Consider the following 14,803-nt stretch of genomic DNA (forward strand, 5'->3'; position numbering starts at 1 on the left):
TTGTCTTGGATTGGGAAATTGTATCTCTCAGTCTTTCTGTGGATTCTGCCCCCCCCCCTCTAAATTTTGGCTTTACAGCTTTTGGAGTTTTGGGGGGAATGAGTTTCTGGGAATTCCTGCCTTCATGCTGCCATCTTGTCTCTGCCCCCCCATAATCAATATAGAAACTAATTTAAAGATATTTGGACCAAAGTACTTTGAGTTCCTGTGCAATTTTTTTTTTCTTTGAAGGTCAACATTTTCAAGAAAATTCTCTAATACCTGTGTTAATTGATTTTGGACTTCTCTAAAGCTAACAATGCTGTGGCCAGTAATCCAAACCACATGTTTCAAATGCCCCCCCAAAAAGTAGTTAAGAACTAATGCTGCCAAATGAATTACAATAAAATCTTGATTAACCAGAAAACTTTTGGAATGGGATATAGAAATTTAATATTCCGGTTAAATGGGAGTTAAAAAATCCTTCCTCTCCTCCTTCCCCTAGAGCATATTAATGAAAATCTTTCTAAAATGTATTACTTGACTTTTCTGCTTAATTCATTGAAGTTTACTAATTCACAATCTTCTAGTACCTAATGGTTATTATTCATTTATTCAATAAGCATTTAACTGTAAGTTACATGTCATGCATTCTGGCAGGTCATGGGATTCAAAGATGAAAAATGACCATTCCTACCCTCAAGGAATTTACCATGATCATTTGAGTGCTACATTTGTGAAAGGCATTAGAGACTAGACTGAATATGTGCAGATGCCGAGATATGCTCTGGAAGCTGCTTTTAAAAACATATAATTAATAAGAGCTTGTTTTTCCTTTCCTTTTCTTTTTTTGCTTCTCTCAGAAGACTATGAACAAAAACTTCTGCTTTAGATTTTGAAAGTATTGTCTTAGATGCTGTAGAAAGGGTCCTTGGGCTGAGTATTCTTCCCCTCATAAACACCAAAGTTTATAATTATTCAGTTTATCTAAAATAATGACTTTGTTTTTTTAGTTGAAGCAAAATGTCAACAGGAAAGATCAGTTGTCAGACATAGAAAGGAATGTCTGCGGATGCCCGGTAAGTACCTCAGTGATACCCATAACTGCTCTTATACCAATGGCTACTTCTGCCTCTGGCAGCTTAAGTTGATTTACCACCCAGAAGGGACAGAAGTTCAATCTTTATCAGAGCCCCAGGCCTACACTGCACTCAGATTTTTGCTTTTTCCTTCAAAGCAGCAGCTAATATGGGACTCTTCCTTCACACAATAAATGTTCAGAAAATATTAATGGATTGGACATTTAGTGATTTTAATTGAATTTTATTATTTGGTTGGGATGAAGGACAGTTGTTTTTACATTTGATTGGGCAAGGAAAAGAAAAGAGTTGCTAGAAAAAGGTAAAAAAAAGTAATTTTTTTTTAGAACTCAAACTGAACAGAACAATTTCTGACATTGCCTCTTCCTTTAACTATTAGCATGATTATTATCTCTCCTTCGCATATGCTGGGGGTCTTATTCCTTAATATAAGTAATTCCATTCTGTAAATTTTCCTCTAGAATCTGCTTTTGCACATTCTAATCCAGTCTGACTTCCAAAGGGATAGAGATTGGATCTGTGATGTCATTGATAATAAGGAATTCCCAGAGGAGGAATTTCTTTTACTAATTCAGGTCAGCACCTTCCTGCAACTTATAGACTTACAGAATTGCCTCAAGAACTGAGAGATTCAGTATTTATTCATCAGGGATCTGCCTTTGACTCTCTGTATCTCCCTCCCCAAGTATTCAAGAAATCTAAATTAGAAATTGTGCTAGATAGTTTCACAGTGGACAGAGCACTGACCCTGGAACCTAGAAGATCTGAGTTCAAATGTGACCTCAGACAATTCACACTTACTAGCTGTGTGACCCTGGGAAGTCACTTAACCTTAATTGCCTCCCCCACCAAAACAAAGAAAAAGAAATCAACTTCCCCTAAATATATTTCACATTTATCTAGTTCTAAGATCAATTGAAGAAATAGATTTTAAACAGTTTAGTTCACTGAATGTAGCTTTCAAAGTTGAACTAAGCAACTTTAACAGCAGTTACATAGTTATTCAAGAAGTTAAATTTGTAGAATGGGACTACAATAACTTTAAAAAGCTGATGATACATAATTTTGTCTCTTCAGTTCCAAGCACAGTGTTTAGCACATAGTAGGCACTTTAATAAAAATTCTCAGATAGATTAGTGATCTGATTTTGATTTTGTATTCAAATTCATAGACTCTCTCAGAAGGCAACAGATTCCTAATTAGGGTACAGGATGTGGCCCAGCTTCGCTGCTGCAATGAGGAAGTCAGCTTCTCATTAAGGTAAATATATCAAAGCACAGACATAACCCATAGAAGTTATAATTCATTGGTAATTCTTTAGACTCTTTTAGTCTCTGTGTTCTGTTTTGAACATTTTTCTTTAAAGTTTTGAATTCCAAATTCTATCCCTCCCTCCCTGAAGTGGTAAGCAATCAGGTAGTTTATGTATTTGCAATTATGTAAACATTTCCCTATTAATCATCTTGTGCAAGACTTGAATAAAAGAAAAAATCCAAAGAACAATAGTCAAAATATAGCATGTTTCAGTCTGTATTCAATCAATATCAGTTTTTTCTCTGGAGGCAGATAGTATGCTTCATCATTAGTCATTTGGGATTATCTTTAGATCACTGTATTACTGAGAATAGCTAAATCATTCAGTTATTCCTCAAACAATATTGCTGTTACTGTGTACAATATTCTTCTGGTTTTGTTCACTTCACTATGTATCAGTTCACTTAAGTTTTTCCAGGTTTTTCTGAAATCATTCTGATTTTCATTTCATATTGCATAAGAACCCACTACAATCATATACCACAGTTTGTTTAGCCATTCCCCAAGTGATGAGAATCTCTGATTTCTGATTCTTAACCTCCACAAAAGGAGCTGCTATAAATATTTTTGTACACTAGGTCTTTTTCCCTTTTTTAAAAACGTCTTTGGGAAATGGCATTTCTGGCTCAAAGATTATGGACAGTTTTGCAGCCCTTTAGGTCCAAATAGCTTTCTACAATGGCTCAATTTATTACAACTCCACCAAAAGTGCACTAGAGCCCCAGTTTTCCCAACACTCCAATATCTTTTTTCTTTGTCATAGAAGTCATTCTGATAGGTGTGAGGTGGTACCCCAGAATTGTTTTAATTTGCATTACTATGATCATTAAGTGATTTTAAGTCTCTTCATTCTTGTTATGTAGTCCAGGATGCCTAAAAATATTGTTCTTTATTCTATTCCAAAGTCAAATGGCAAAATTATTTAATGGCTTGTCACCTTCACCTTTGGCTCCTGTTGCCAACGTTTCAGTTTACAAAGCCTTTTCATCATGCTAACCCTCTGGTGTAGGTCTTTCATACGATTTTTGAAGCAGATGGATGATGAAACTGAAGCTCAGAAAATTGAGTTTTGTAGATAATTGGAATAGAACAGTTAAGTCTATCCTACAGATTCATGTCACCTAATTTGCAAGTATTCATTTTTTTAAATGAAGTCAACCTACAAATGTATTATTAACCCTCCCTTTTTATTGAAAGTTTTAAAAATACTATATTAAAAATGCTGTATGACCATGGGCAAGTCACTTAATTTCATTATTTTGCAAAAACCAAAAATAAATAAATGCTATAGTAAAACCAAAGTTTTTTCATTCCTGAACATGATGACCGTCCAAATGTAAAGAAATCAATGCCTCTATCTTTTTTCTCGGTGGGAGAATAACTTTTCACTTCACTTTAATACTTCCCACTAAATTAAGGCAGGTGACATTATGCAGTTTTTGCTTTATGTAAAAATCAATTACACAATTGTGCCAAGACTCTCTTTGTGTCTGTAGAATTTCAAATATGATCTCTCAATGGAATAGAGAGGAAATGATGTTTGTCCATTATTTTCAAAGGCCATGACATCAGGGGAGGTGACAAGCACATGAACTGGATTTTAGTGAGGGGGTATTATGCTAGGTCACCAGCCTCATTTTCTCCTCCAGAACCATCTGGGTCCAGTGGCCAGATATGAATCAGGATGACCAGACATGACCTTGGATATAAAGTAATCAGGGTTAAGTGACTTGCCCAAGGTCACACTGCTAGCAAGTGTCAAGTGTCTGAGGTTGGCTTCATACTCCTATCCTGCTGACTCCAAGGTCAGTGCTCTTATCAACTGTGTCACCTATAAGGATGAAGACTATCCAATTAGAAATTCCTGGCAAACTGATGGGATAAGGAAACACTCAAGACAATTGTTCAGGTTCTCTATTATTACAACTCAAAGTTTTAATATTTAGTTTCTTCAATTATAAGATCACTTAAATTACTTAAATATGTAAAAATTAAAAAAACCCAAACCTTTTTCTTCATGAGGCACTATCTTGACTGTCAATTTTCTATCAAGCAAGCAAGAAAAACTTGATATTATCTTGCCCAAGTGTAGGTTTCAAGTACAAAGTATAGGTCTATAGAATAATGCAGGGACTATTTCCTTTATGTGCCTGTGCTTGTGTCCCTAAGGGAAGAGTCTAAGTAGCTCTCAGCAAACACCAGATAGATTAGTAAATAGACTTTGCACAAGACATTTGAAATCTTTGTTCCTGTTTCCTTATTTTTAAAATAGTGGTAACTATCTCACAAAATTATTTTCTCCTCAGTCCTACCAACTTTCTAGGCCTTCACAAAATTTTTAAATTTTGCTTTCAAGCATGAACTCATCTAACAATTTCAATTTTATATTTACTGAGAGCTAGGGTTCATGCATTTCTAGCATTAACTCCTTTCTACAGTTCCTTATACTGGAAAGCAACTCATTTGGCTGTGTACAACACAGTGAGATGGGCAATTCAAGTATTAACCCCACTTAACAAATGAGGGAGCTGAACTTCAGAGACTGTGACTTAACTACTGAGTTCCAGATATGACTGGAAGTCAGGTCTTCTGACCTTATCAAAGTTTGGTAAAAATTTGAAAAAAAATTCATATATATGTACATATATATATTCATATGTACACACACACACACACACACAAAGATCGAAAGCAAATACATGCTCTTGTTTTCTCCCATTTCTGCACAGGCTCTATGAACACATCCATGACCTCAGCCTTTTCCTCTTCAATGACGCACTTCTTGTTTCTCATCGGACTATAACTCACACCCCATTTGAAAGGACTATTCAGACAACTTATCAGTTTCTAGCACTGGTAGTCCTTCATCGACTGCTAATAGAAGACATCCCAGACTCCAAATGTATGTCTTTACTCTTCTTTAGTTGGGTAGCTTTAGGATCTTATAGAATTCTAGAGTTCATAAAGTTGCACAAAGAATTAAAATTTTCATATGCCAGTTTGAAATTCACAATTTCCAAGGAATCTGAATTCAAATATATAAATACTAAGTAAATTCTAAATTATTTTCAGGACAGATGGTAAAGGAAGAGAATATTGGGAATAGTCAAGGAATGTTAGCTTGAGTATACTATCCCTTTGGCCTAAAATTCAGATTAAAGTTGGTATAAGAGAGGATAAAGAGCTCTAAGAAATTAAATTCTGATAATCCAATGATGACAAAATTCAAATGAGGAAGAAAAAGGAGGGTAGCATCCAAAGAAACCTCTATGATCAGCCAAGGGCAAATACGAACAAGTGACCCAAAGTTTTAATAATGAGATCACATCAGAATAGCTGAATTAGAAAGCAACAAAAAGGTTATGCTTTTATATTTAAATAGGATGAAACTTTGAATTCTCATTCTCCTGCTTTCGACCAAACACTGAACAAGTCTAACATCTCTGGACTTGTTTCCTCAGAGAATGAGGGGGTTGTATTGACTTATAAAGTCAATTCTAATTCTAAAGTTGTTTTCATGCAATGACTTAATACAAATGAAAGTCCTGGGAATTTTAATTCACAAGCACAGTGAGGGCAATGAGCTGCTTAAGAAATATACCATCTTCAGTCTCATTAATATAGATACAGTATCCAGATTAAGAAAAGTAATAATCTCAGTTTGCATTAGTCAAACCTTAGCCTGGAGACTCATGGTTGTTTCCAGGCATTACATTTTAAGAGGTAGTTTTAATCAACAAAAGCACATTCAAAGAGGACAACAGATATGAAAACCATAGTGTATGATGGGATAGTCAGGGAAACAAAAAAAAAATCCTGAAGAAAAAGTTAAAAGAAAACATGATTACAGAACTTCAAATATCTTAAGTGTTATGTGATAATGTTATTACTATGGTCAATTTATTATTAATTATAAAAAAACAAGATTTTGGCAAAATATCAGTTCCTAAACACCCAACTCATGCACACACGTGCATGCATGCACACACACACACACACACACACACACACATATACATCAAAACACATCTTTATGATTTAGTTTTAAACTGTTTAAGATTATCTCATTGTTCTGTTCCATTAAAAGGAAAGATGACTACATGTTTTTAGTTGAGTTTACCTTTAAACTGAGTTTTTTTTAAATTGGAATTATTCTCAATCTTAACCTGAAATGATACCCAATACAAAAAAAACCTTCCTACTTATTGTACCCATTTATTTTATGATGTATAGTCTATAGTCTATCAAAAATTTACAGAATTTATCATCTATGTATTCACTAGAAAATTAACCTTTTATTCACAAACCTGATATATGGCACAATTCACTGAAAAAGGATTCTTTGTAATTAATCCATTCATTGTATACTTTGGAAAAATTCTAATTATATTTTATCTAAGATAGATGACAATTTTTTCTGATTCTTTTGGGTTCCTGAATCATATCTATAATTACTTTTAGGAAAAGCTATGTCTAAAATCTATTATGTATATATCTTTTTTGATAATCTGATTAAATATTTTAGAAGATGTTAATGATGATTAGAAATAATGCAAATTTTGTAAATATTTGTAATAATCTTTAAACACTAGCCCTAAAATCTCTTTGTGGAGTTCTACTAGCAGAACTCGGTTACTAAAGTAAACCTTTCTGTTGTTCCAGATATCAAGAATGCATTTATTCTACAAGGCCCAAAGTGTCAATGGATTTGTTCAACAGAGAATGAGGATAAATTGGTATGGCTGTCAGTGTTGCAGAGTTCAATCAGAAGCAGTATTGAGAAGTATGATTAGACTTAATGAAAACACCAAGAGAACTTAATTGTTCTGAAGGATCTAGTTTAAAAGTCTAAGAGCAGATATTAATGAGACTCTCTCATTGGATGGAAGATTAACTAGGATGACACCTTCCAACTCTAAATACTCTGATTCTGTGATCTATGCTCAAATATTTATTATAATTAACAGAAATAATTAAGTAAATTTTGGATTCTTCCCTTGGGTAATTTTAATGTCCACTGTTAATTTCCAATGATTTAAACAAATTGATTCAAGGCTGACAGTAAATTTGGATTCTGTGCTCTAATGAGTAACAAAACCAGGAGGAATTTTTGCATGAGCTCCTGAGAAGACAATCACATATACATACACATCCAGTGTAATAGTAGGAAAAAAGTGAATTCAAAATTCAATGTTCAATGTTCAACTTGGCTCTTTACTTACTACTTGAGTCAGATTTTGTAAAATTAGGGATACTAGACTAGGTCATCTCTAGAGTCTCTGAGTTTTAGTATTTTATGATTTTTGAAAATGAACAATCTTTACTATCTTCCCACTTGTCAGGTATATTCCATCTTAAATTTTCTTCAATCTAACTAATTAAGAATATTCAGAGGTCTAGGAAATTTAAAGAATTATTTCTTCAAGAATTTGGAATGTTTTCCTTTCTTTTCTTTTTTTTTTCCTTAAGGTTTTTGGCAAGGCAATGGGGTTAAGTGGCTTGCCCAAGGCCACATGGCTAGGTAATTATGAAGTGTCTGGGGCCAGATTTGAATTCAGGTACTCCTGACTCCAGGGCTGGTGCTCTATGTACTGCACCACCTAGCCACCCCGGAATGTTTTCTTAATGTTAATATACTACAAAATTCAGATCTAGGAAGAATTTAGTTTATAATGCGTACGTAATCTTAAAAGGTTAAAGTTCAGAGAAGTTATGAGGCAAAAGTTACACAAAACAGCCTTTTGAGAGAAAAAGAGCACCCTAAGTCAATCATTTAACTTCTCATATATCCTGTATTGGTAAAAGAAATGTCCTCACTGGAAGGTTCCTAGAAAGAAGAAATTGTAGTTCTGGGATGGGAGTTGGGGTGGGGGTGGGGGAGAAGAAAAGGTGGGTGGTTTCCAAAAAAATTTAAATGTTATTTCAGACATTTTATTTTCATTACACAATCAGCTGGGAAGTTGTTCCTTCTGTCTTTTTGCTTCATTTTCTTTCATTGAAAAACTTCTATAACTACTAAATATGAAATCCAGTCAAATGTGACTGTGTTAATACTGATAAAAGAAAATTAGGATGTCTTCAAAACCAGATAATAGACTTACTGCTGAACTAGGTTTTTGTAGTTTTCTGATTAAACTATCCAAATAGTTTTTAAAGTTCCTCTGGGAACTTTAAGAAACTGATGCAATAAAGCTATAGTGTGTGCCTTCACTAAACAGAATACATTTCCAAGGGCTACCCTCCTTACTTGTTTGTTTCCTAAGCAGGAGTAGCAGACAGACTGAACTGTTACAGAAGTCTGGAAACCTAGTTAATGGTTTTATGCTAACTGGCAGAAATAAGATTAGTGTCTTCACTTCATGATGCAAAAAAGTATTCCTTGTGTAGATTTTTAAATCCTAGTTAAGAAAGGAACAAAAATGAAAATCTTGTGCTGTTTTATTGATGTAAAAATCACACATTTGCTAGTTCTGATTCTGCTGAGATACATCCATGCAATTTAACATCTATGATCCCACAGCCAGAATGAGCCGTTAAATAGATTATCTGCTGTTAGTCAGCATTAAAGCAAATTTACATGAGATCAAAAGATATGTATCATACAATATACAACAAATCCTAATACAGTACATCGACCTGAATAGTAGGATACGCTCAGGGAACTCTGTTAATGGTGTAAAGCCTGTCTATATGCCCAAAGAATAAGGCTAATGACGAGATGACAGACAGTAACCCAGAAATCCTACGTACTTTTTGTTGGAATTAAAAGTCCATAGAGGTATTGACACACAATATGACAATCTGTAACAGGAAAGACTGATGGATATGAGTTATTAAAAGATAAGTGTTTGGAACATGCAGAGAGAAGTGATAGTGGGGGGAAAATTTCATCTATGTTGGGGATAAAATTCCTCCCTCCCTTTTTTTCCTGCAGAAGAAACTTGAGAAAGGATTCCCTATATCATAGTTGTTTGAATTCTGCTAAATCAAAAAAATGTGGAAAAACTGGACAGGAGACTTTTAGCTACACTCCATAGGGTTAAGAAATATGACAACTTGGTTGATATGGCAAGGCAGCCTGCAAAGACTCTGTGGCACCCTGAATGATTTGGTTTATTGCAAAGAAACAGGCTGCTTTTCCTGTACCCAGTATGTAGGCAGAGAAATGCTTTGCCTACTACAGTACTGACAATTTTAAAGTCTAAAGGAATTTTGCTTTAATGATTTACTTTCTGAGAGCAAATATAGATGTAATATGGAAAAAATGAAACTCGAAGAGTAACAACTCTCAGAGTCATTACATTTTACTGTTTTTCCTTTTTTACAAAGACATTTCTGTGGACAGTGCTTGACATGCAGCTGAGAAGCCCATTATGTACATAAATTCCAGTTTAAAGTTTTGGCCACTTAAACATAATACAATGGATCAATATCATATACTCCTTATATTGGGGGTCAACAAGTATTGGGAGTGGCAACAAATACAACATTCCTTCCAGAAAAAGGTCATCCTGGCCCTCTTTATTGTTGAAATTAAAAAACAAAAACTTAAATACAATGGTGAACATACAGGACAAAACAATCACAAAACATAACGTTGAATAGAGCTAAATGTCTGTCTGGTCTTCAAACTGGCTTAGAGAGAGCCCGATACCCCATTAAAAATGAATATGTTCACAGTTAACGGCAATTGGCTTATAGGTGAGAGAATGGTCGAAGCTGTTCCAGTTGAACTTCCAGGGAAATTCTCTCTTCAAGAACATCCTAAAAAAGATTAGGATGTGTGAAAGTTAAACATGCAGATTTCATTTAATACATTTCTTAATAACACCAATGTTCTCTGCTTTAAGAATGCACCACATTCAAATATATGAGCTTGTAAAATAAGTAATTGTTTACTTTATAAAATAAATTACTGAGGGTTTTTTTTAAGTTCCCCATGTAAATTTATTTTTCTAAAATTACGGTTTATACAACTTTTTTACATGTAAAAATTCACTTCTTAAAGCAGGGTATATATACCTTAAAAAAAAAAATCAGAAAAATAAAGGGCACCATTCATATTAAGATTACTTCCAGGATACATTAATAAAAGCATGTACAAGTACTTTTTTTTTCATTTTTTTTAACATTTTATTTGTTTTCCAATTATATACAATGGTAATATGTACCCATCACTTTCAAAGAAGAAATCTTATTAGTCTAGTTTCCTTTCCAGGTGATCAAACCCCGTACATTTAATTTTTCTAGGATGTATCATAGTTATTACATAGTTTTTATATAGTTATTTTATTCTTTACAGCCACATTGTGATCACTATTGGTTCTCTAAACCCAATTAGTCCTTTGTATCAATCAGAGTGTCACCAAATTAAGTTACTTCCCTTCCTCTGTACATTACATACATGGTATATCTGTCTTGCTTTTTTTTTCATATTTTAAATCACATAATCTATTTTAAATTTTTAGTCTAAATAACTACTCATAGATGACAATAGTAGTTTGTCTTTTAGTATAGAATTAAAGTGTTGGCAGCATGATATGGATACCTAGACTTGGAGTCAGAAAAATTAAGTTTGATTACTCCTCTGATAAAACTAGTTAAATGATCTAGGATTAGTCATAAATTCAGTGTTCCAGGCAACTCTTGAAGACTGAGCTCCAGATAACCATGTAAGTTACATCAAAGTGGGAGAAATTTTCACAGGAGAGTTACCCATACCAATTAAATCACAGGGATATAAAAACAAACATTAATTTATAAAGGTCTTTTGGGTCCTAATAGGAAAATATTTTTTTCAGTCTTATAATAAAGTAAAATAGAAAACCAACATATATATTTTCTCCAAACTAAGTATTCAATCTTTGTTTCCAGTTCTTTGACAGATGTTCTTCCATATACCTGAAATTTCTGTCCTTTTTCACCTCTGATGCTTAAAATCTCTATCTTTTCAAGGCTTAACTTAAGTGCTATTACAACTTTGGGGAAAGTTTTCTGTTTCCCTATATTAGGACTGACTCACTCCCCACCCCGCCAAAGGATCTATTTATCTTTGTACATGTGGTATCTCTGAAGTAAAATATAAGTTCCTTAAGAACAGGACCTTGTCTTTACAACCCCAGTATCTAGCATAGTACCTTGCAAGTGTAATTAACTGTTGTATATAATGAGTTATGTGAAAGATTCAAAATGTCATAAAAAAAAATACAAAATTTCCCCATTTAAGTAAAATACCACCATACTACATCTTTTTTACATAGTTACAAGAATCCAGAAAATGTCATTACCTTTAATTGTTGCTGCAATTCACTATTCAATCTGGCCAAAACTGTATTGGTTTCCTTATTGCGCCTAATTGATGCCTGAATAGCTTTCTTATCCTTCCCAACTGATCTGAGAAGATAAAAGGGGAAAAAATATAGTCCATTTCTAATCTCTGAATTCTCTTCATCTCAAGTAACTCCATCCTATTACTTTCACACAGATATTGAACAGAAGAAATTCTTTGCTATTTTTTGGCAATTCAACTCATACCTATCCCATATTCTAGAAGATAAAAGTATACCCAGAAAAGGAACTGTAGAACAATTATGGTCAATGTCATTTTAAAAAGTTTAATATTTCTGATTAAGAATTATTTAAGGGGCAGCTAGGTGGCGCAGTAGATAGAGCAATGGCCCTGAAGTCAGGAGGACCCGAGTTCAAATATGATTTGAGATACTTAATTACCTAGCTGTGTGACCTTGGGCAAGTCACTTAAAACCCCATGGCCTTGCAAAAAACAAAACAAAGAGAATTATCTAAATAGGTAGAAAAAAAAGAACTATAATGACTTCCTTAGTCTTTCCAAATCAACCACTTTGGACTCTGATGGGAAAGGGAGAAAAGGAAAGCAAAGTTCTAGTAAAGAAAAGTTTAAAGCAATACATACAAAATGAGTAAAGTTACCCAAAAGACAAATGCATCTTTACCCAACTCAAACTGAAACAATACAAACACTATTCAATCTGAATAGGAAAATATGATTTCAAATAAATGACCTTAAAATTTTAGCTTACCTGGGTATAGAAGGCTGTGAGGCTAAAACAGCAGCTAAAACACCTGTCTTTTGAGAATGTTCGTCAACTTCCGGTCTTAGTTCATCTTCAGATTTTAATCTTCTACGAATAGGCTTAGGAGGTGGAGCAAGAGGTGTTGTGCTTTTGCCCTAAAAATAATATGAAACAATAAATACCTAGTTCCCAGTGTCTAGCACAATACCCTGCCATGGAGGGAAGTAATAAAACTACAAAAATGAATTTGATACAGGGCATTATTCAAAGACCTTTATGGCTAGTTAATAAATATTCTAGCATTGTTACTTATCGAATTCTGGGGGACCATATTCAATTTAAGTTCTCTATATACATTATAAACTTCAAAGCATTTCCTTTTCCTTCCATCAGAAGATGAATGTAAAAAAAGAATATAGGTGGTAGTTGTTAACTAAGCTATAGGAAATTAGTGCACTTTGACTTTAAGAGTAACAGACTTTAATGAAGGCTTCAAAAAGAATTTAATAAAATAAAGCATTTTTATTTTTTCAAATTCTCATACAAAAAAACTTAAAAAGGAATGATTCAGATTCTTCTGTACTGAAACTTTAACTTTAACAAAATTAAAATGAATGGATCACTGGCTGTGATTTACAAGCTAAGGGAATTTAGTGCCCCCAAACTTGACAAACTAGAAAAATATATATCCAAAGTCTATCTTCCCATAATTCTATCCCATCATTTCACCAGGATCTTCATACAGATCTGACTTTCAGATGTCTCTTTTCAGCCTAGCCTCTCTCTTAAGTTCAAGGCTACATGACTAGTTCCCATAGTTGGCATGCAGGCAGCAGAGAGAATCTCAACTCACCATTTCTTAAACAAAACTCACTGTCTGCCTCTCTGAAACCACCCCTCCTCTAAACCTTTCTACTTTTACTAAATAAAAAACAAATGAACAAAAACCCAACTAGTCATAATCCTCTAGTAACTCAGGTTCATAACTGTGGAACCACTGACTTTTTTCTTCTTTTAAATAAGATGACCAGAATATAACAATGCCTCAAGGCAAAAGAATGGATTAGATCTTTCATTCCCTAGAAATTTATATATAGTTTTCTAACTTCTCGAGTCTCATAAAAAAGTTAAAACTTTTGGTATGTAATACTGTATATGCAAAAAAAAAAATCAACAAATATTTTAAAAGGCTCTTTGGATACCACATTGGCAGGAGCACTAGCAGCTGTCTTTTCCTCAACTCTTCCATCTGTTTTGGCAACTCTAAGAGAAGAACTTGAAGGATCAGAAGATTTTTCAACCTACAAAATATAAAATGTATAATTAAGCATTTAGTGAATAATTAATCAGTTAAGTAAAATAATTGATAATTTTCTAAGTGTGACCACTGACTATATAAACTATTTTTAAAGATAAAGAAAATTCTATAGCATTTCTAGGACGGCTTGTAGTTTCTAAACTTTAGTGCAAAATTCAGCTAAGATCAAGAATGTACTAATTCAAGATTTATTAATCCACTTTATATCTGCTAGAGATAAGAGATCATAGGTTACCTAATTTAATATGCCAGTGTGATTTTGTTTTTATTTTCTCAATAGCCCAAAGCAGAATTCTTCTGTGAAGTTGATATGTAATTTTAAAAATCTGTTCTATAAGTTTAGAATGGGAATAAACTATGTATAAGCAAGAAGCATGAAATAAATTTTAAAAGTAGTGAACTACCAACATAGCAAAAACTATCTTTTATGCTGTAAGACCATTTGGAAGCATTACTGATGGCATTAAACACTACCACCAGTGTGAATGTGCTTGAAAATGTGTGAAAGTGCTCGAAAAATATTGAGTACAATTTAATACAAAGTAAGAAATATATAAATGAAATTGTTTTTTCCTTCATTATTCCAGACTTGGATCTTATATTTTAACATGTATACATTTTTGTTAAGTTACTGAATTGTACATGTTAAATATCAATTAAAATATATCTCTTTATATTAACGAGTTATTTCAATCAATTGGGTTCAGATTAATGAGGGTACTTTCTTCTAATGATATGGGTCATAATTTGAGTGCTTCTATCCTCCATGCTTTATCTATATTCTCACAAAAATTTTCCACAGAAAGTTCACACTCCCAACATTTTGGAGGCCTTCCTCTAGATTTCTTAGTATTATACAAATATCACTACTATAACACATCACTTGAACTATATCCATGGACTTTCACTACACGACCAAACCTACCTCCTTTTATCATGTATCATTTTGATGATAGCTTTTATACCACTTTTTGTGTACAATTAATGTTGAATTCTATGATACATCTTTCATTTCTCCTCAGATATCTCACAGGCAGTAC

At 33.4% G+C, this 14,803-nt stretch overlaps 2 protein-coding genes across 6 annotated transcripts in view; one reads left to right on the top strand and one right to left on the bottom strand.

Moving 5' to 3' along the window:
- Positions 1-8,248, top strand: part of ECT2L (epithelial cell transforming 2 like) — a 112,409-nt gene extending 104,161 nt beyond the window's left edge. For both annotated transcript variants that reach the window (XM_074187693.1, XM_074187694.1), the window contains 4 exons: positions 993-1,058; positions 2,251-2,339; positions 5,123-5,295; positions 7,056-8,248. In XM_074187693.1, the coding sequence (XP_074043794.1) occupies positions 993-1,058; positions 2,251-2,339; positions 5,123-5,295; positions 7,056-7,186 (459 nt within the window). In that variant the 3' untranslated portion in view covers positions 7,187-8,248. The remainder of the gene's footprint in view (positions 1-992; positions 1,059-2,250; positions 2,340-5,122; positions 5,296-7,055) is intronic.
- A 1,638-nt stretch (positions 8,249-9,886) lies between these two features.
- REPS1 (RALBP1 associated Eps domain containing 1) overlaps positions 9,887-14,803 on the bottom strand; it is an 81,494-nt gene continuing 76,577 nt past the window's right edge. For all 4 annotated transcript variants that reach the window (XM_074187697.1, XM_074187696.1, XM_074187695.1 and 1 more), the window contains 4 exons: positions 13,648-13,746; positions 12,452-12,600; positions 11,681-11,786; positions 9,887-10,157 (listed from right to left, as the gene is read on the bottom strand). In XM_074187697.1, the coding sequence (XP_074043798.1) occupies positions 10,089-10,157; positions 11,681-11,786; positions 12,452-12,600; positions 13,648-13,746 (423 nt within the window). In that variant the 3' untranslated portion in view covers positions 9,887-10,088. The remainder of the gene's footprint in view (positions 10,158-11,680; positions 11,787-12,451; positions 12,601-13,647; positions 13,747-14,803) is intronic.

The sequence above is a fragment of the Macrotis lagotis genome, chromosome 5 (assembly GCF_037893015.1).
Source record: "Macrotis lagotis isolate mMagLag1 chromosome 5, bilby.v1.9.chrom.fasta, whole genome shotgun sequence".
NCBI lineage: Eukaryota > Metazoa > Chordata > Mammalia > Peramelemorphia > Peramelidae > Macrotis > Macrotis lagotis.